This window comes from Peromyscus maniculatus, chromosome 5, assembly GCF_049852395.1.
Source record: "Peromyscus maniculatus bairdii isolate BWxNUB_F1_BW_parent chromosome 5, HU_Pman_BW_mat_3.1, whole genome shotgun sequence".
NCBI lineage: Eukaryota > Metazoa > Chordata > Mammalia > Rodentia > Cricetidae > Peromyscus > Peromyscus maniculatus.
In genome coordinates this window covers 130,817,888-130,840,445 of record NC_134856.1, presented here as the reverse complement: position 1 = coordinate 130,840,445, position 22,558 = coordinate 130,817,888, and the positions used below count along the sequence as shown (strand labels likewise).

At 47.6% G+C, this 22,558-nt stretch overlaps 1 protein-coding gene across 11 annotated transcripts in view; it reads right to left on the bottom strand.

Annotated features, from left to right (window-relative positions):
* Ippk (inositol-pentakisphosphate 2-kinase) overlaps nt 1-22,558 on the bottom strand; it is a 71,058-nt gene that overhangs the window by 39,777 nt on the left and 8,723 nt on the right. For 6 of the 11 annotated variants that reach the window (XR_013051633.1, XR_013051634.1, XM_042278455.2 and 3 more), the window contains exons 2-11: nt 18,560-18,607; nt 17,010-17,105; nt 15,587-15,653; nt 13,933-14,054; nt 12,777-12,866; nt 7,372-7,430; nt 6,059-6,131; nt 2,696-2,969; nt 891-1,041; nt 135-237 (exon numbers count right to left, since the gene is read on the bottom strand). Coding sequence is in view for 7 of the 11 variants with exons in the window: in XM_042278455.2 (XP_042134389.1) it covers nt 135-237; nt 891-1,041; nt 2,696-2,969; nt 6,059-6,131; nt 7,372-7,430; nt 12,777-12,866; nt 13,933-14,054; nt 15,587-15,653; nt 17,010-17,105; nt 18,560-18,607 (1,083 nt within the window). In the remaining 4 variants the exon portion in view is untranslated. Of the gene's footprint in view, nt 1-134; nt 238-890; nt 1,042-2,695; nt 2,970-6,058; nt 6,132-7,371; nt 7,431-12,776; nt 12,867-13,932; nt 14,055-15,586; nt 15,654-17,009; nt 17,106-18,559; nt 18,608-20,553; nt 21,139-22,558 lie in introns of those variants that run through there. The other 5 variants (XR_013051632.1, XM_076573307.1, XR_013051635.1 and 2 more) reach the window with 4 other exon arrangements.

The window sequence follows — 22,558 nt, the reverse complement described above, 5'->3', positions numbered from 1 at the left end:
AGCTGCCCCAGCCCATCTGAGAAACGCTGCAGCCATCTGCTTTTTAAATCTGTGTTCTGGACTGTCACTGCTGTGGAGGGGAGGGGTAGGAAAACCCCTAAGACTGCATGGTGCTTCCCAATGGGTCTACTCACCTTCCTTAATGCAAAGGCCACTGTCCCATCATCCTCAGTAGACAGATCAAGCAGCTTCTGGTAAAATACTTCATCATAAGGCCCATCTATCTGTAATGTTTTCCTAAATGAAAAGCACCAAAACCAAATAAACAGGGTGACAAGCTTCTGGAGACTTTCACTCACTAATGCATTCTGTATCACTCGGCACAGTCTAACGATCACTCGCTTTGTTTTAAAAGCCAGCTAAGAGATCTGCCGCTTGCTCTCATAAAGCCTGATGCTGCACCATAAGATCTTTAACAACCCCCAGGGCTCAGGGAGGCCAAGGCTTAGCCCTCAGCTGTTCACACACCTTTAGGCAAAGGCCAGTGAGGTATAAGGAGGATCCTGCCTATCGGACACTGCAGGTGTGGACCTGGGGACCCATAATTCGGGCCCAGGGTCCTAGATGTGGTTAGTCAGAGGAACTCAGGAGCTGCCAAGTCAGTGTTCTAAGAGCAACCTATGGGACAACACTGCCCTCTGCAGGCCAGGCCCTGACATAGGCTTTTGGAATGCTAACATTTATATGTTCTTTTTCTCTGAGTGTCTTAGTGACAGACCACTAATCTCATATGGACCCTGGCACACACACACACCCCACAGGGGACTTCCTGGGCAGAGAGTTTGTTGTATAGGCCTCCTGGAGGCAGGTTCTGGGAAGTTCATTTTGTTCTGGAGTTCAGGCAACCTTAACCAGCCTAGCCTCATAGCCTCCTCTGTCACCAGCCTCACCTCTCTTCAGGAAACTCCTCCAGGTAGCTCTCAACCCGGTTGTAGAGAGGGTAGAGGCCTTCGATGTCCAGCTGATCCAACATCTGCATCTGGAGGGTTTTGTACAGAAGACAGCCCTTCGGTAACCCCGAGTGCTCTGGGGTGTCTTTTCCTACCAAGAACATCAGGGAGAACGAGAGCAGGTTCATTATCAAAAGACTGTGGAGGGAGACCCAGGCCGGCGCAGACAGCAGGGCTCACCCTGGACTTAACCACTAGGCATCACAGACAAAGCCTAGACCCCAGGCTAGCACTCAGGGCAGATGCTGCATACCTCATAAAAGCTACAAGGATGGCTGAGCACAGACCATCCTAAGCACCCAGTGGCTCTACACACAAAAAAGATGGGGAAAGTGCCTCTCCCTTTGGGCTTGTGCTATCCAAACACCTACCCAGAATATCCTCTAACTCCATCCCATGCTCTAGAAGTCACTTTGTATGTAAGCTTAAAGATAATCATTCTACGTGAAACAAGGCCCAGAACTGCAAAAGGTCATACCAACATCCTCAAACTGTCAAGACCAACGGGGACCATGTTCCCAGAGTCAAAAACCATTAAGGCCACATCAAGAAGGCCAAGGTCTAGCTGCCACTATACCAACTAAACATGCAGAGTGATGGGCAGTGGTTAAGACCACTGGGACAAATGAGAAAGCAAAGCTCCACCCTTCACTCATGCTCTATCTTAACTGGGGCCTGACATCCCTGCCTGTGCCTCAGAAAGAACCAACTAAAGTAGAAGACGGGGGAAGAAACAATTTCTATTCAGGCACTCCAGCAAGATGCTCTCAGCCACACAACAGATGCCCTGTATCAAGATAGCAGGATGTCCATGCATTGAATGCTTACCCCAGGCATGATAGCTAAAAGATAAAAAGCTACATGTACTGACAAATTTATGCTATTTAAGAAAAACACCAGGTTACAAGAAAATATGAGTATGATTTCATTGTTTCAAATATTGCTCGGCCATGAGTTGGGCCTGTTGGCACATTAGTGTCAGGAAGGTCTGTGAGAGAAGCCTCAGGTGACTCCGGATCACCTGAGTGCCGGCAGCTATCTGTGTCCTTCCAGACCCATTCTACAGCGATGTGCCCAGACTATAGGTTTAGTTTCAACACTAAGGAATAGCTTTCATAACGAGAACAAACTCAGGACATTCACTTGTTGAGTTAAAGTCATTTATAAAACAGTTGGCATGGGGGAGCAACAAGGAAGGCCTGGCCTGTGGGGTTTCTCAAGGACACAGGCCACGGTCAGTCTCAAAGCACTCCCAAGAGTCGCCATCACAGCACTGCAGAGGCAGGGCGGATCACCCCCGTTTACCAGAGAGGCAACCTGGAGCCAGAGACCCTGCAGGCTGTCCTCACTCCACAGCACTCAGCCCAGCTACAAAGGACTCCTGGTCTCAGTTCTAGTCTTACAAGCAGGCTGAGGAGAATCTGCATCCGAAGTAAAGATGATGGTCCAAAGGAAGAAGGAGCAGCTGAAAGCCCTGCCTCACTGCAGAGAACACAATGCAGGCAGCAGTCCTAGAAACCGTATAGTCCACGCGTGCCAAGCCGCTTACAAACCCAGCCTGGCAAGTGAAAAGCAAGTCTCAACCTCGAGGTCAGCTAAGCCTCATTCTGTGGAACCATGACAGAGCTAGACAGCACCCCCAGAGGTACCACGAAGTCAGGCTGGACACTCTTGACTACTAATGGGGAGGAGAGTCTAAGTGCCCCTGTAGCTCCACAACCCAGTTGGGGAAGGCCAGATCCTACCTTGGTGACGTAGGCTCCGGCTGAAAGGGCTGGCTTCACAGACACGCGGGCCCTGGAGCCCAAGCCTCAGGGCCCCTGCTCGGCCTTTGTCTGCGCTGCTCAGCAGCACCCTGGTGATAACGTGCACCAGCTCCCGGATCACAGCCCTCGTGCAGTGAGGCCCACTGGCCAAGCCATTGGAAGGGAAGAAGAAGGGCTTCAGGTGGTGTGCAAGCTCCTTCAAGTCAGCCACAGGACTCCGGGCATCACCACAACCATAAATCAGCTCGCCATTCTTTAGGCAGGAAAAAGAAGAAAGGGAGGCAGATCACACAAGCTGACAAAAAACACAAGTGGGTAAGGCGCAAACAGGACCCAGTGTTTTCAGACGAGCCTGATCAGGTTGCTCACACTAGCTCCTCTGAAGAATCCCACTCTCCATGCTGTGTCACTAAGCATGAGCCAAAGGAAGAAAGGTTCAAAACCTCAGGCCGGCGCCCTGGTCTGACACCCTCAGACAATGCTCTCACAGCATTCTGCAGCAAATACTGAGCATAAAGCCACAGATGGCCATAAATCACCAGTTACTTGAGGGCCCAAGCAGTGTCTAGGGGTTAGAACTAGGCTCCACAGACCCCACAGTTGGTGGAAGTCTCAGAGCCAAGTCCTGTGGTAAGAGGAGTGACCAGATCACTGACATGGAAATGTTCCTGTTTTAAAACTGTTGACCTTCTTCATAGAGCCCCAAAAAGAAGCGGACAGTGGTGGTGCACACCTTTGATCCTAGCACTTGGGAGGCAGAGGCAGATCTGAGTTCAAGGCCAGCTGGTCTACAGAGTGAGTTCCAGGACAGCCAAAACTGCCCAGAGAAACCTTGTCTCAAAAAAAAGAACCCAAAAAGATGCTCCTTACCACACAGCATTCAGACTTAGTCATTCCCAGCACTCAAGCGAGGTCGAGTGCTGCCCACTGCTGACACTGGGGTTGTGATAAGAGCCTGAGCAGTGGACAAGGCCGGGAGCATATCAAGGCTCTCTGAACTACACACCTTCATAGCTAAGCCCCATGGTAGACCCTCTAGAACTCCCTTCAGACACCTACCATTGGCATCTTCTCCATATGCAGCCCAAGCAGACACAATACCACAGTACCTATAAGGCTCTTACCAAAAATACCAGTTTCCTGGGAGCTATGACTCAAAGTGGAAATGCCTTCAGAAAGCAACAACTAAGCTGACCCTCGAAAACACTGAGGCAATTAGTGGGTGTGTGAAGCTAAGGTCTCGGGAGAGTAGTAATAGCCAAGAGAACAGTCTCTGTCCTTAGGAGGTATGGGTAGTTTCTCCTCTTTGGATGCTGGGGTGCCTCTCCAGAAGCTCCCGTCTAAGTGCTGTCCAAGGGACAGACTAAGGCACTGCTCACCATGCTAGGCAGGAGGAAGAAGAGGGTGACCACAGTGGAGCTGAGTTAGTCAACTGACATCCAGGGTAGAGCCATTTGTGCCCATGGTAAATCTGGCCCCTCCTCCAGGCCCAAAAGTGGCCAAGGGAGTCCTCACAACAAGGTCTCACCCCAGCATCAAGGGTCTAGACCTGAGGGACATTGTAAAAGTGAAATCCAAGGGTAAAGTTTACACATACAAATATAGCCGTTCAAGGACCTCATGGGGCATCCAGAAGAGCCACAACCTAAGTAGAGTAGTGACCCCATAACAAGGTCCGAGCTCCTTAAACCCAACACTGTCTCTAACCACAAGTATCCAGTACGGGATCACTGACCACAACCAGGCTGCTTCGCCAAGCCTGGACCATCAGAGCTCTGGGAACGTTCTGCTTTGCTGGTTTGCGGAAGGTGAGGGAGCGGCGAATGCACAGCATCGGGACCAGAGAGCCCGAGACCTGCCAGTGCTCACCACACTGAACTCACTGCACTGCCACCTACTGCTTTACAAAGCACTGGGCTCATCGAGGCGACTCGGTTGTTAAGAGTGCTTGCCACCAACATAATGCCTTTAGTTTAAAGCCGAGGACGCACATGATGGAAAGACAGACAGAACTTCCAGTTGTCCTGTGACCCCACACACACACAAAGTAAGAGATGAATTTTTTTTTTAAATTTTTAAGTCAGGTGGTGGTGGCACATTACTTTAATCCCAGCACTTGGGAGGCAGAGGCAGGTGGATCTCTGTGAGTTCAAGGCCAGCCTGATCTACAGAGGGAATTCCAGGACAGCAGGGCTACACAGAGAAACTCTGTCTCAAAAAAACCAAAATTTAAAAAAAAAAAAAGTTTTAATTAAATTGTTTTATTAATTTTTAAATTAAAATTTTAAAAGCTATTGCAGATCACTTCCCTTAAGCCACCTCATGGGAAAGGGCTGGCTGGCTAATCTCTGGATTCTTCCATGCTGATTTTTACAGAAGCAGCAGACCAGATAGCTCAAATGTGGCCTGACAGATTCAGAAATAGGCTTCAAAGTTAAAGGGATTTATATCCAGGATTTAATACCAGGTTCCTAATCTCTTTTGGTTTTTTGAGACAGGGTTTCTCTAACAGTCCTGGCTGTCTTGGAACTCACTCTGTAAACCAGGCTGGCCCCGAACTCAGAGATCCACCTGCCTCTGCCTCCTGAGTGCTGGGATTATAGGCGTGCGTCCCCATGCCTGGCTCCCAATCTCTTAGACAGACTAAAAAATTTAGGGGAGGGGCTCACTTGGTGGCAACCTTAATTGGATCCCCAGATCCCACTGTGGAAAGAGAACTGCCTCCAAGGGCTGTCCTGTCTCCATACAAGCACCACAGCAAGGACACACCCACAGGTTACACACACTTTTTAAAGGTGAAATTAACCAAAGTGTCTTCCTTTTCTAGATCTGGAGAGATGGAGACAGACAGGAAAGGATGCTGATTACTCTGACCAGTCTCCAGGGCATGGAAATTCTTCTGTTAGATCTGGTTAACACCAGCCCAAGTCCCACCCTCTTCATGAAGGCACCAGCCACACAGCAGCAAGACAGGACTCTACCTCTAGCTCACCAGTCATTTTCCCAGACCAAGCAAGACACGGGCTTTGAAAAGTCCTTCTCCCTCACACAAGTCCACATGCTGCCTCAAGTCCAGCTTGCTGCCCACAAGGAAAATAGCAAAGGGGACTCTAGAGATACATTCCCAGCATGGCCACAGTCACCACCTCCTGCCAAGAGACACCCTGCCTTGTCCCCTCCCCTTCAGCTGCATCTCTTCCTTCTGCAATGTCAAGGTACAGAGAGCTGGTGTGAGGCAATCCAGCCTGGATACCCCAATGTATTTGGTCACAGAACCCGTGGCCAGGACCACAGTGTGGTAGGTTTGCCAGGAAACCAGCATGGGATGGAAACAATTCTTACCTTAAATATCCTCAGATTGTTTTGTGCCTCCTGCAGCAGACTCTTCAAGGCAAAGTGCATACGCTGCTTGTTTCTGGAAGGACAAAGTATTCAAGGATTAAAGGCAGTGGGGTGGCCTGGTCTCCATACACATCCATCCATACAGCTCCAGACTGTGCTGAGACCAGAGCTGCCTCAATCCAGTAACTGGAGCCCTGAGCTCATGAGGGGAGCTCGGTCTAGGGCCCAAAGGTAGCCGTGAGGGATCCTGCAGATACAGGGACCAGAAGGCCAAGGCACACCAATCACCCAGAGCCCATCTAGCTCCGTCTCATCCTTCTTCTCCTCAGCTGCAGCTTCCAGAGGCTGGAGCAAGCGCTCAGGCATCGTGATCACATGCTGTGACAGACCTCTGGGAAGGGCAGGAAGCCTGCAAGAGGCAGGACCATGGGACCCCTCACCCCCCCTCCACCTTGGGGAGCTGGGGGACTGGCCCTCTCATAAGCAAAGGCACCTGGTGTCCCTTTCTCATTGCCACTCATGCTCCAGACCTTACCTTGCCCGGCCCCTCCATCAGTGTCCCTGAACATGGACCCTTGCTCACCCCCACATGAATCTACAGGCTCCCAGACAAGTGTTCCAAACCAGTCCTGAGGTCACACTGCAGACCGGCAGCACTGGCACCCCAGCCAGCTCTTAAAGGCTGCACTATGAACATTCCAAGGACAGCTCCTGACTCAGGTGTGACAAGTTATAAACTGTCACTAATGCTCTGTATTACTGTTGGCTTCATAACACGTAGCCTTGGGTGCCCAGGTAAACCAGTTATGATTCTCCTTTAACGCACTGCCAATCTGATTTGGTTCTCACAGGAAAACAGCAACCTTTTGTTTTCTGGAATGGGCAAAGAGCCCTTTAGACAGAGCAAGGGCCCCCTCTCCACCTCACAGAATACATTCCATTCCCCACTTCACTGAACCCCACATTTACCACTTCACAGAACCCCCAAATATATTTCCAACTTCACGAACACCCCACCTTACAGAACATAGCCCACTCTTAACACTTCAGATAATACTTACAACCAGCTTACAGAATACATCCTACTTCCCCACAACATAAAAATACCCCATCCTCCTCACCCACAGCCCCCAGGTCCTCCCTCCTAGAAGATGTCCACTCTCCCCACTTAACAGAACATACCTCTCCTACCTCCTCTTTTTCACATATACACCATTAACACCTCACAAAGTAACCCTCAAAACCCCTACCTCATAGGTTGTCCCTTAGCAGGCACCACCCAACCAAGACAGGAAATGAGAAGGGACTCTTACCCTGAGTAGAGGTCGAGAGGACAGTATTTACTTATTTTCTTCCATTTTCCAGTTGCTACCTGGTAAAACACCAATATGACGGTATCAAACGCTTTGTCTCTGACTACAAATGACTACAGATAAAACTCACAAAACAGCATAATCTAAGATGGGCTGCAGCCTTGACCTGGGAAAGATCCTAGGTGTACATCCCTAAGTAGGAAGGAGCCCACTTGACCCCCTCACCCTAGGAAACTCCAGCTACCCCTTGGCCTCAGTCACTGCCAGTTCAGCCCTCCCGTGAGCAGGAAGAGCAGCAGGCGTGTGAAGGTTTGGTGAGGAGAACAGCAAGTCTCTAGCTAACAGCAAGGGAAAGACACTGCACATGCCATCTTATATTGCCAGAAGAATAACGGCACAACCTTTTGTGGTGACCACCAAAATTTCAATTTGCACATCCCCAAATTAGCAAACCTAAACCTAAAATAGCTATACACAGAGCAAAGAGGCAGCAGGGATGGGGACACAGCATTTGCTACAGATACTGAGATATTTACTGCGGGAGGAAGAGTGAGCATTCACTTGACAGGACCCAAATACAATGAAGGGATGAATGAGTGTACGAATGCAGCCACTCCGAAAGACAGACAGACTAAAACATCATCAATATTTATTCAACTGGCAGAATAGCGCCTGTAATGTGATGTCATGTTTGCTTTAAAAGTATGCTTACATGTGCACACATGTATCCAAACACATTTTGGGAAAACTTAACATACACACAAAATCCTCAACGGTCACTTTAATGTGGAGGGAGCACTGGGCAGAAGTACAAATAACACGATCCTACTGTGTCTTGTAAGTATGTCTGCATGCTCTGACAACAGAAACATGGAAAGAGGCACCATCGCTTGTCTGTATGTATATATTGTTACTCTAGAACAGTCTGGAAAGACAACCAAACTAATAACATCAATCACCAGAGAAAGGAGGTAGTCCAACTACCTATCAGTTATGAGTGAGCATTATTTCATAATTTTAAAATATATACTTCTTAAACAACTTATCATACAGCTGGGCATGGTTTTTACATGTAAAAACTAGCAAAATTTGTCAGAATAATAAATTTGAAACCTCAGAAAATGTCTAAAGTTCTTTAAGAATCCAGGGAACATTTACTCAAGAAAACCAGTTCAGGAAGTAGAGAGAAGTCTCAGTGTTTAGGAGCACTGGTTGCTCTTACAAAGAACTCAGGTTCCCTTCCCAGCAGACACATGGCTGCTTACAACTGTTATTCCAGTTCGAGTTCTGACACCCCTCTTCTTACCTCTATGGCATCAGGCATAGAGTACATGGACACCTGTGAGCAAAACACTCGTTCATAAAAATAAAAATCCATCTTCTAAAAAAGAAAGAAAATCAGCTAAATCTAAATAAAGAAGAACAGGGAGCCTGACACTTTTAATTTCACAGTGTAACCCTGTGGAACTCTTATGTAGACCAGGCTAGCCTCAAACTCACAGAAATCTGCCTACCTCTGCATCCTAAATGCTAGGATTAGAGGCATGCAACACCATGCCCAGTTTCTTTTTGAGATTTTACATGTCCTATTCTCACCCCTCTGTCCATCTTAGTTAGGGTTTCTATTGCTGTGATAAAACATCATGACCAAAACTGACTTAGGGAGGAATGGGATTATTTCATCTTATACTTCCAGGTCTGTCATTGAGAGAAGTCAGGGCAAGAACTCAAGCAGGTCAGGAACCTGGAGGCAGGGACTGAAGCAGAAGCCATGGAGGAGTGCTGCTTACTGGCTTGCTACCCATGGTTTGCTCAACCTGCTTCTAAAACCCAGGACCACCATCCAGAGGTGACACTGTTCCTTGTGGGACAGCACTGCCCCCTATGGGATGGGCCCTCCCACATGCATCATTAATCAAGAAAATGGCCCACAGCCTTAGCCTAGGTCAAGTTGACAAAAAACTGGCCGGCACCCTGTCTCTGCCACAAGAGAAACAAGCATGAGACTCTTCCAGGCACAGTGCAAAGCTGGCAGTCTCCACGGAGGACGGCGCAGGCACAGCCACAGCCTCAGCCCAGGTACTGCCATTACCTGCCCTGCCTCTAAGTGCCAGGAAGGCTCTCCTTGCATAGTTGTCTTTCCTGACCTGATTGAGAGCTCACGCACTGCAGACGTCTTTCTGGGGCATTTGTCAAAACAATCTAGAGGCTACCGCTGACCTTCATGACTTCCTTACACAGTGGGTAACGGTGGGACAAGCGAGGATAGCCTAACCTCAAAAAGAGAAAGCTGAGCAATGAGGATGTGCACAGGGCTTTGGAAAGCTCCATCCAGCACATTCCTGGTGATCTAGGAAACCACCAATGGGCTTTGCAGAGAGCAGAGAAGACCCTAAGCAAGCACTCTCTTGAGCTTATCTGAGGCTCCATGGAAGAGACAGGTAACCCAAAACTGTCCACAGCCCTACTGAAGATTAAGTGAGCTGGAACACATGCGCGCACGCACACACACACACACACACACACACACACACACACACACACACACACACACACACCCCTCCTCACAAAGACTGAGACACACCAGTTTGGGAAAGAATCAATCCCAGTAAGCAGCTAATCAAGTAGAGAGTTCAGGGTCCATATGTGACCAAGGACTTACATGAGGCTTTATGGGGCTGGCAAGATGGCTCAGGTGGTAAAAGAACTCGCAGAGCAAGTCGTGGAGGCCTGGGTTCCATTTCCAGAACCCAAAGTGTAAGGAGAGAACTGACTCCCAAACACTGTCCTCTGACTGCCACATGTGCGCCTTAACATGAGTATACCCGCACTCATGTACACCTCTCTCACACACACAAACAATAATAATACAATATAAAACACATATATAGACTTACAGAAGAAGCAGAGCAGTCACTAAATAGTAACAGAGGTAGAGACAGGAGGAGAAGGAGTTTGAAGTCAGTCTGGGTCACATGAGACCCTATCAAAAAAAAGTAAAACGGGGCTGACAAGATGGCTCTGAGGGTAAAAAGCCAGATGCCCTGAGTTCAATCACAGAACCTAAGCAACAAAGCTTATGTGTAGCACACGGGTGATCCCAGCACTCCTGAGACAAGATGGGAGGCACAGGAGGGAAACTCCCGGGAGCCTGCGGTCCAGCTTGACTGGAATAAACATCGTGGCAGAGACAACAAGAGAGAACCCTGCCTGCACAGGGCAGAGAACTGACCCCTGAAAGTAGTCCTGACTTCCTCACTCAGGCTGTGTACACATACACACCATACACACATATACAAATAATGGAGTAATTAATTAATTTGAAACAGTTTATAATTAAAAGGGGGTGAAGATCGGAGGAGATAAGGGATGGTAGGGGTAGTAGGACCAGAATATATTAAACACTTATATATGAAGTTATCAAAGAACAAAAAAAATTTTGAGACAGGGTTTTTCTATTTAATCTTGGCTGTCATGGAATTTGCATTGTAGACCAGGCTGGCCTCAAACTACCGAGATCCGCCTGCCTCTGCCTCTGCCTCTGGAGTGCTGGGATTAAAGGCTTACATCACCACCGCCCAGCTCAAAGAACAAATTTTTAAAGATTTCTTTTTTGGGGTTGGGGATTTAGCTCAGTGGTAGAGCGCTTGCCTAGCAAGCGCAAGGCCCTGGGTTCAGTCCTCAGCTCTGAAAAAGAAAAAAAAAAGATTTTTATTTTCCTTCTGAAAAAAAATTATATGTATGGGTGTTTGCCTGTGTGTCTGCATACCTCATACACATATCTACACACAGATACAAACTCACATTATTTAAAATAAGAACAATAAATATTTGTAGTAACTAGATAAATATGTAGTTGAAAAGTATAAGTTAAAGGAAGAGTAACTAGGAGGGTTCAGTAGCTCTACTGAGTAAACAGAAGAGGTAAGCATGACTGTTAGAGTTCAGGATGCCCACACCTACACACACACACACACACACACCAGGACTGCCAAAGCCAAGGACAGGAATTGGGTGCTTACACTCCCAGGAGGTGGAGATCATCCTCAACTACTTACAGATTCAAGGCCAACCTGAGCTACCTGAGACCCTGTCTTTAAAAAGCAAGAGAGGGAACTGAGGACAGAGAAGGAGAAGGAAGGGGAGAAGGGAAGGAGTCTGGTAACACTGAATCAGTAATAAAAAAAAAAAAACTTCCGCCGGGTGGTGGTGGCAGGTGGATCTCTGTGAGTTCCAGGCCAGCCTGGGCTACAGAGTGAGTTCCAGGAAATACGCAAAGCAACACAGAGAAACCCTGTCTCAAAAAAAAAAAAAACTTCCAACATAAAAACTATAGTAACCAAAGTAGTACCCATGTCCTGGCATGAAGACAGATGAAGACAGACAAATACACCAGTAAGTGAAAGGACAGAGAGGAGCCACTCACCTATATGCCCAGCATCTTCGAAAAGGATACCAGGACCAATGCTTTGAGGGAAGGACAGCCACAAGCACTGAGAAAATCAGAAACCTATCTATATACAAAAGAATGAAACTGGACACTTATCCAACACCACGCACAAAAACTAACTCGAAATAGCTGCGATCTGAAATCCAGAATGAAAACTCTAGAAGAAAACAGGAAGATTCCCACCACTGGATTTGGCAGTGACTGCTTGGCTACAACATCAAGACACAAACAACACAAGAGAAAAAGAGATTAACTGGACTTAATTCAACACATTTATGTACAAAAGGGCACTACCCACCAAGAAAAACAGAGAAGCACCTGCAAATCACTTCTCTCTAGAGCACTGCAACTCGGCCATAACAAACTTGACGTGGGAAAAGACGTCAAGGAAAAGAAAAGCTGCAGACAATGGATGGGAACAGAAAACACTGTGTGAGGCTCAGGCTCAGAAAGCCAGGTAGCCCAGCGTCCCATGCACAGCCTCTCTAATCTCTACCCCTGCATATTTACATGTATGTAAGATATGCTTACAGGCCAGGGAACTACAACTGAGAACAGAGCCACGAGAGGGGGAAATGGAGCTTCCAGAGAGAAGCAGGAGGGTGTAGCAGCACGTGAGGAACAAGGCTGTAGCTCAGGTGATAGGATGCTGGCCCAGCATGCACGAAACCCGCCACTTCATAGCCAGCCAGCATTGCATATACAGTTTGATCCTTAGATCTGACATGGAGGAAGGAGAGAACCAACTACAAGCTGTCCTCTGACCTACACACACACAAAAATAAACTATAAACAAAAAAGATCAAAACTCTTAGAGAATAATAAAGTAAATATGAGCTACTTAGGAAAGGAAAAGAGGATTATCAGCAATTCCTTCTAATCTTCGGAAAACTCCCAGTGCTTCCCCCAGGCCCGACGCTGCCCTCTGCCCTCCTGCACCTGCCTCTGCTCTCACCTTGAGGTGCTGGTGCATGCAGTATCGGCACACCTTGTGTTTCAGCTCATGGGTAACATCATTCGAGAAAGGTATAAACCCACATTTTGGCTGTAAAATAAGAGAAAAAAATGTTTAGGGAGAAATCACATACTTCTCAACGCATACACATTAACTATGAGATAGAGAAGAACAAGTACCAGGTAGAAATGTCCCCCAGAAATTGTGTTTTCAACTTTCCTCATCACAGTATATATCTCTCTGCCTCCAGAAGACAAAAGGACAGCCCCTCTCACTGGGGGGACTGGTGGAGCTCTGCCTGGCTGACAGGAGCATAACACAGGGCAGCTTTGTACAGCTGGCAGGCTGGAAAGAGTGGAGATGGGCCCAGCGCTCTCAGCTCTAAGAAGCAGAACCATTGTTTCCACCGACACTATGTAGGGCCTACGAGGCGCCCATCTGATAGTTGCTAGGCTTCCAGGACGTCACGGATCCCAGCTGCCTTCTAAACCTTGCCTGTTGTCAGCACACACAACCTGAGCTTAGTGTTCTGGATAATGTAGCTGGAGAGACATAACGTCCAGCCCCCAAGGATCACAAGGCCCAAGCACTTGGGCCAAGGCATGCCTCAGGATCCTCACCTCTCAGAAGGGAGGAAGAGGAGAAGGAATGGTTCTGTGGGGTGGGGGAAGTCTTCTAGGACACCTGGCCAACTACTCAACACAGGCAGCTGAAGTAGGGAGTCTTGGTCCCAGATCCAGGACCTTGGGCCAGTACACGGGAATCTTTGAGGGGCTCACAGGCTTCTGTGACTCTGGGAAAGCCCTCCTGAACAGGAAGCAGTCTCTAGTCAAAGGGACCCTAGATTTGGGTCTTTAATGCAGGAAGCACATGGCCAAGACTGTGAGGTTTTGAGGTACACCTTTTACAGAAGAGGACCCAACATGCTTCCTCCTGATGACCACTAACAACAGCTTTCCCAGCGCAGGTGTGTGGGGTAGGTCTCCCCATTGTTAACAGCAGGAAGGTATGGTAAAGAAACACGCTGAAATCCTGAGAAAGGCTGACCACACACTCAAGGCAGAGCCAGGGAGCCTCAGGGAGCCTCAGGGACTCACCGCCTGAAAACCACTTTTCCTTTACCTGCACTGCCAACCCTCCACAAATGAAAACTCACCTTAATCTCTACACACAGAATCGGCCGGTGCTCTGCAAAGTGGTAGGTCTGAAGTCTGGTTAAATTGGGAAGGCACATGGCATAACCACTGAGTGTGTCCAGGTCCTTGTCACAACGAGACTCTGGAAGACAGAACAAGAGTCACACCTGAGGGTCAAGATAAGAGACAGACAGCCCTATAATACAAGAGTCCTGTGGGGGAGAGTCCCAAGACAGGATAGTCTCAGGCAGGCAACAGGAAGTGATCAGGCCACAGACTGCCATCCCTAAAGGAAGGAGAGCTCAGTTCATCAGCGGAAGTCAGCCCTGTCAAGCTCTAACCTAGACATGCAGGCTCCCAGAGCTTCCCGGAGGGAGGCAAGGTTCAGTATATGCTGTCACATACAGTCGCTGTAGGAGGGGATGTCTGGATTCTCCAGGACACTAACTCCACCTCTTCAATTGGCAGATTTCGTCCTTACTCTCCCCCATGGTATAAATCGTAACCACGTAACTGAGGCCTAAGGTCCTTGTAGGCAATTTTTAACTCTGAACATGACCTTGGGGAGCTTTAAAACATGCAACAGAAATCAGAAGTGAGAAGAGTCTTGGATGGCCCCTAATTCTACCACTATCCTTGCCCAGGAACAGGGAGAAGTGTACTACAGCCCCTTCCTTCCTTCCTTCCTTTCAATTCTTGATGCTTTTCCTAATTCTTGGTGCTCCCATGTCACCTCAACAGGGCTCTGCTGGAATCAGGTCATCAGCACCTGGGGACCAGCCTCCCCTTCAAAGAGCAGACTTAATCCAACAGCCATTGCAAGGGCAGCAGAGTCCTTGTCACTGTGAAGCATCACGCTCTCTACTCCCAACTGTGTATGAGACGAAATGGGGTGCGGAGCAGCAGCTGAGTAGAGCCCTGAAGCTGGCCTCTGTCCGTCTTTGTGGACAGGAGCACCAGAGCCCAGTGCTACCCAGCACCCTCCACCTCCTGCTCCTGGCCCAGGCAGACCCCAGAGCACTATTTCATTGTCTGAATCAAATCAAGAAGGACTTTATTGTGGACAATTCCACAGCATTATTGCTTGGTCTATAAAGTCTATTGTGTCTATAAAGAGACATTTTCACAACCAACACATGGACTTTATATGTTTGATCAGTGACCATGAAAGAAAAAGCTTTAAACCTGTTCGTGCCAGCAAAGCCCACCGGCATGCACAAGAAAACAGGACATGCGGGTGGGGACTGAGCCTCTGGCCACAGAAACTGCTGCAAAATGCCTGTGCCTGACCTGGGGTGAACATTCCAAAGCCTTTTAAAATTACACACAAGCCAGCCATGGTGGTGTATGCCTTTAATCACAGCACCTGGGAAGCGGAAGCCAGCCTGGTCTATACAGCAAGTTCCAGGGCTAACCTGGACCTGTCCAAAAATAAAAAAAAAAATAAAATAAAATAAAATTATATTTAAAAAACGCCAGGTGGTAGTGGAACACGCCTTTAATCCCAGCACTCATGAGGCAGAGCCAAGCAGATCTCTGTGAGTTCGAGGCCAGCATGGTCTACAGAGCAAGATCCAGGACAAGTACCAAAACTACATAAAGAAACCCTGTCTTGAAAAACAAAAACAAAAACAAAAACAAAAAAAAATAGCAAACACCATTCAACACCCTTACCTGGTCTTTCACACTGTATTTTTAAACACAGTTGTTTCACAAACTCTAAAGGCAGCTGAACAACTTCCTGTAAGAAAACACACAAAATGTACAGATTGCACAATGTCCTAAAGACTGTTAATGCTTCAGAACTATGCACGGTTAAACAGAGTTAAAATAGTGAATTTCACAGTATGTGTATTTTATCCCCAAAATACTATAGTTTAAATTTTTCAATGTGCCAGTATGGCAGTAAGAGCTGATCTAGTATTTTTCAGAACATGTAGAAGTTAAACAGAGCCAAAAACATTTCAGTTTCCTAAAGGCAGCTGGCTCTCCTCACAGTCAGCCAGGACCCATGACGCCAGTGACTAGCTACCCCAACAGTATCTCCTGTCATAGCCCCTTCTGATCCTGCAGTGTCTGTAGACACAGAATGAGGGCCTCAGGACACGCTGGCCAGATGGTCACCAGGCTGTGCCTGCTGGGCAGCAGCCCGAGGTCTGACAATACTGGGCTCACGTGGCTGGTGCTCCCCCTCCGCTGTTTATTTACAATGTACAATGCAAAGAAAATCTGTATCCATCCAAACCATGCTCCTCACTGACATCCCTGCCCTGTGTTCTCAGGATGGCAGAACTGGGACTTCCAAAAAGTCCCAAAGTGACAAGGAAACCTGCCGAGGACAAAACTAGGATCTTGCCTCAGGGAAACCCGGCTGGCCTTCTTTATTCAGCCTCAACCAGAGACTGCCACTCAGTCTAGCACGCAAGGGCCAGAAGAGCATCTTTCCCAGCAGATGGTACCTCTGACAAGCTTTCTCCAAGAAGACCTGAGGAGGTACAAACACTATTCAATGGACATAGCCTCTAGAGAACTGCAGGAATCCTCCAAACATCCCCAGCACTAGACACTGGGGAGGACAGGCTACAAAGTCGGCAGCCAAGAAAACAACGACAAACAGAGGAGACTTTCAAAGTCCCAAGCTCAGAAGACAGGTCAGGTCAGACAGGCAGGCCAGGGGGGGTCCCTATCTAGTTCCTCCCACCACAGGTCAGGTGCAGAGATGGTACCCCAAACAAACAGGAGTATTAAGGGTTTTCAAAGCTTTTCTGCTAAGGCCCTCACTGAGTATCATCCAAGCACCTCACACCCATGCTCACACCCACAAGCCTCTTCCAGGAGGAGCCTCCAGGAATGGCCCCACATTGTTCCTTAACCCACAGGACACAGGGCGAAGCTCCCTTCAGGTTCAAGGATAACATACCAAGTCCTCACTGGAGAACTTCACCATGCAGGAGCCTCTGGCAGGGCTGACTGATTGCCATATGGCACAGCAGGTGGAAAAGCTTGGAGATTCTTAGTGCACAGGGCTATCATTGAGATGTCAGTATTGTCAGCACAGAACTGGATGGAAATCAAAATGTAGATAAGTCACACTTACCCCACAATGAACATAGTTCTCCCCCAAAAAGTCTTTCATGACATTTTTGCCAAAGTCCACTATGTTCTGCAGATGCTGAAGTATCTCTTCTGAGGTCTGGAAGAGACAAGCACAGGATAGCTTTAGGATGGACCTCCAGGCAGGGCTCCTAACACTGCTCCCTCCCAGGAGCCCAGCCCAGGATAGACTAAGCTGCCATCCCATGTATACTCTAAAGTACTGTGCACCCCACAAACCTCTGGAGAACTCACCACCCATACGCAGCAATGCTCTGCACAAGGTATGTGCAGATATCCCATAGCTCCCACAACTGGATCTTGTCAGAACTTAGCCTGATAGAAAAAACCCAGAACACACCCAGTGGCCCTCTACAGCTGTGTCATAGCTCCTGATAAAAATCCATCTGGGGACACAAGGGTAACCACGTGAGTCCCCCACCAGGAAGACACCCAGGAAGGCCTAGCAGGTCATCCACTGAGATGGGGTGCCTGCACACTACAGCCATTGCACAAGGACAAGCGGGACAGAAGAGGTGCAGCCACCCCAAGACACATCTGACAGAAACAGAACACCTTGAGTCATTTCTCTTCAGCAGCTGAGGTAGAAGCCAAAGGATGTTTAGACCCCACCTATTCCCTCTGCCTGCTTAACCCACCTTTGGCTCTCACTCCTGCCCCATTAAAGACAGCATTCCTGCGTGCTCCCAGGAGACAAGCCTTGAGGGCCTCTATCATCTCTACCACCGATGTCCCATAGCTCCCATGACCTCTGCCCTCATATCCTGACACACTGTCCTCCAGATGCTCTAATGAGACACTGAATCATCAATCCTGTGCACCGGACACAACCCCCTCACCTTCCCCCACTATGGAGCCAGGTGAGCCTATGTGACTCACAGACAGCTGGCCATGTACAAAACAAGATGGGCCAAGTGTCTCAGCCTCCCTCACAGAGAGTGCTGGAACAAAAGGAGCAGATAAGAAGCTGTGGCCATAGGAGCCTCCAATACTCAGTATCTACCTGAGATTTACCAGGAAGCAGCAGTAGCTCAACTTGGGTAGACAGGGAGCAGGCAAGCTTTCATGGAAGGTCCACATGCTGTGCTTGGATGACTCTGCCAACACAACCTACTGCTCTACCTGAACTTGCCCACTGTGATTTTAGCAGAACAGATTGTCTACCCAGTGTGACACACTGTCTTTTCTTACACACAGTTCTGCTGAGGCAACTAAGGAACTCATCAAGATCAAGTCGAAATCTGGGATCCTGAGCAGGGCCCACAGGCCTGCACCAGGGCTCATGCAGACAGACCTACCATAGAGTGACACACAGTGACTCAGAGGGCCTGTTAGGTCTCATACATCAGGAATAAGGGCTCACTACTTCCCATATTGAATGATTATATCATACTTAAATTTCTACAATTAGTATTAATATTTTTGCACTGGAGGGCTTAGGATATAGGATACACCCTAGAGGTAGAGCACTTTTCTGTCCTAGGCAAAGGTAAGTAAAGACTGTGATGACTGTAGTCAGCCCGCAGATCTTACCTTCTTCTTATTTGGAGGAAACTTCAGAAAGCGCAGAACTACACAGCGCTGTTGGAAAGTAAAACAAAACACGATCAGTACTGGTCCAACACTCAGGTGTAAGAGTCAGCAGTTGTGGGGAAAGGGCAGCATGGAGAAACCCAGTTGGGGTCATTTTCAGAAAGCCTGAACCACAAGGCAGCCAGCAAAGTCTGTGGCCTTTGGCCCAGCCCACTCACTCCTAGATATTTATCTTAAGGAAATAGGAAGTTACCAGTCATCATCCAGGGGCTAGGGAGATGGTTCAGAGGTTAAGAGCACTGGCTATCCTTCCAGTGGTTCTGGATTTGAGTCCCAGCACCACTTATGCACACAGTGCGCAGTTTGTGAGCTGCCCAAAGTTAAGTACAGGCAGCTGAACTCAGGTCCTCTGGAGGAGCAGTGTATGTTCTTAACCTGTGAGCCATCTCTCCAGCCTTCTTGCTTTTTTTTTTAAGTAGGTTCTCACTATATAGCCCAGGCTGGCCTCAAATTCATCACCTCCCAAGCACTGGGATCATAGATGTGTGCCACCAAGCCCAACTCATTTTACATTCATCAAATCACAATTTCTAGTAAGATCCTGTTTCAAAATAAACGAAAGTTGTTTTTGTTTTTTAAAGCACAAATTGTTAAATGAAGTGTGCATATGATCTCTTTAGATAAAAAACGCTCATGACAAGTTCAACAGCATTTCCAGGTTGCAACAACACAGTTTTGGTTTGGGGGTTGGGTTTTTTTGTCTTCTGTTTTTGAAGCAGTCTCATTTCAGAACACAGTATGTAACCCAGGCTGGCCTCACGGTATGCCTCCTGTCTCAGCCTCCCAAAGCTGGGATTGAGTTCCCAGCCAGCCTGGACTGCATGCAAGAACCTATTTCAAATACATACAAAAATGCACACACCCAAGCTGGGTGTGGTGACATGCACGTAATACCTGCAGTCGGAAGGCCGAAGCAAGGACTTCCACGACTTCCAAGCTTACCCAGGTTACATACAGCATGAAACCCTGTCTTAAAAACGGCTTTTAAAATGGTGGCTGGAGAGATGGCTCAGAGGTTAAGAGTGCATACTGCTTTTGCAAAGGACCCAGGTTTAATTCCCAGCACCCACATGGCAGCTAACAACCATCGATAACTACAGTTCCAGGGGATCTAATACCCTATTCAGACTTCTCAAGGCCTCAGGCATGTATGTGGTACAAAGACATACATGCAAGCAAAACACCCACACACAAAGAATATAAATAAGTCTCTAAAAAAGTGTTTTGTAAAAACACAGTATTTGTGGGTTATCTAAGAAGCAACAAAGGCCCTGTGGAGACCCCCAACCATGCACACTACTCCTCTTATGCTGGTTGGGATCTCTCAGCCCCCAAGTCCATCTTGTTTAATTTAAATATTTTTTAATAAATTCTGTTTTTAATTAAAATATAATTTTAATTTATTAATTAAAATATAATTCCTCCCTTCAACCCCTCTCACATACTCTGCCTCTCCTTCTCAATATCACTGAGAAGGCCTCAACAATTCATTTTTTTTAAGGGTCTACATTGCCCAGATTAGGGTTAGCCTTGTACTCCTGGGCTCAAGTGATCCTCCTGCCTCAGCCATCTAAGTAGCTGGGACTCTGTGAGAACTACAGGCATGCACCACCAAGCACAGCCTCTCCAATCCCTCTTACTGAGTTCCCATTGCCAACTGGTGCCTTGCATTGGATACACTGCTAATGAGCTGTAGAGCTGAATGCCAATCCTGGCCTGCAGAGCTGGGACCCAAGGCATACAAGCTAGAATTGTTCCCTCCCCATATTCAAAGCAGGCATCACCAATTAACCTTGGGAATCACTGGGTTAATGATCACTTTAATGAAAGTAAAATTTCATCTAAATTTTTTAAAAAAAAGAAGTAGGTCTTCAGAAAAGCTAATTATAATCAACTTCTAGAAACTCTCTTCTAAAAGCTGATTTTCTCCTCACCTGGGTACAACAGTGCTTGCTGTTCTGCTCAAGAACCTGTCTGATTATAGCCATCCAACAATTAAGACAATGTATGTCAATGACAGGAATGAGTATGTTTTCCACAGAAAGCCTGGCCATGCTTGAACATCAACGCAGGACACACTGATGCCTCCTGCCCTGCCCTACATGTAGGGGAAACCTCACTCCCATAGGGAGCCCTCAGGAGCCATGCTTGTTCTCTCAGAGCTCTACTGCAACCAGAGGAACGCAGGGTCTTTCTCCACTTCCCAGGGAACTAATAAGCTGCACAACAGAATTTTTTAGCCAGACAGGCCCACCCAGGAAGGGTGGTGCTAGGCAAGTCACTTGAGCCTTTCTATCACAGGAACTCCCCACTGTAACCTCAGACAAACCATTCAGAGGGCCTGTGCACACAAATGCCAACAATAGGAACTCATTGACTCCACACCTGGCAGCATCTTATTATTAATATGAGTGTACATTTCCAAAGTTCCTGCCACTGTGTTCCTGATAAACACAAGACAGCTTGCCTATTTACAAATGGAAACTATACATTTCTTTTGCATTATTAGCACACACACACACAAAAAAAAAAAAAAAAAAAAAACATGAGCATCAACATAAATTAATTCAGAAAGCAAGTCTCTAGCCTACCAAGAAAAAAAAAAAGTTAATATACCCAGGCAAGGTGGCTTATACCTACAATCCCAGTACAGTACTTGGAAGACAGAAGGACAGCAGCCTGGTCCACAGAGTAAGTTCTACTCCAGCCTAGATTACAAAGAGACTAAAAGCCCCTTTGGTCCCAGTAAAAGGAGACAGAAGCAAGCAGATCTCTGTGAGTCCAAGGTCAGCCTGGTCTACAGAGTGAGTTCTAGGCTAGTCAGGGCTACATAATGAGACCATGGGGGGTGGGGTGAAGAAAGCTACTAGGAAGAAAATATTGTGGGCTCACTATTCCCCCAGCACTTACTAACATCAACATCATCACTGCTGCAAACAGCACATGCAGAGCACCAGAGTATACTCCCAGACTGCAAACTCCCCACCACCTCTCCCTTTGAGGTGGGCCACACGAATTCCAAAATATAAAATGTGGAAAGCCCAGACATTAAGATTTTGGCCATTAAGGTCAAAGTCACGTGCATTTGGAACACTGTTTGGAGACAGGCCTGAATCGTAGGGGCATCTCCACATCACATTTGCAGTTGTCCAGCTCCATGTGGCTGCTGAGTTATCAACTAAGGGGTTGGGAGTGTTGGCTAGTCCCAGGCAAACAGTATGGACACAAGCCTTGTGAGGCCTAAGCAGCAAAGCCCATAGTGGCCCACTGGTTCTCTATTACTGGACCATCCCTCCACAAGGTATCCTCGGCCATCACATCCATGAGAAGTAGCTCAGTCTTTCTATCAACCACAGGAAGTCTCTCCTTTCCCATCAGGTAGCTCAAACCATGACCAACGAAGAAAAATCTCAATGCAGTGACGGATGCATTTCAAGGAAAACTGTTTTCTCCACCCACACATTCATCATCCACAAACTCCCCCAGGAGAACTGTCATCAGCTTTAAAGGTCAGTGTTAGTATCAGCACTCAGACACATTCAGCTCACCAGAGCCAAGCAACCTTCCTAAAGGGCCTCCCCTGGCTGAGGTGGGTGGTTATGGGAAGTGAAGAGGCCACCAGGAGAGTGTCCAGTGACAAAATAAAACAAGTGAAAAGTCAGCCCCAAAACAGCTCCCATTAGCAAGAACCGAGTAGAAGAGGTGTCACTGGCCAAAGGAGGCTAAAATAGATGCTGCAGAGGATTTCCTGCCACCAACAAAGGCATGTAACTAGGGAAGGATTGGAGGCAAGAACATCAGAGTGTTCAGAAATCATGTTGTAAGTGTGGAGCCATTGGGTATTGCCACTTTCTTCTACTACTCTGTATTTTTCTGGGAGGCAAAAGAAACAACCACTGAGTAATAGAAATAAAAGGCCACACAGAACCTTCTAAAATG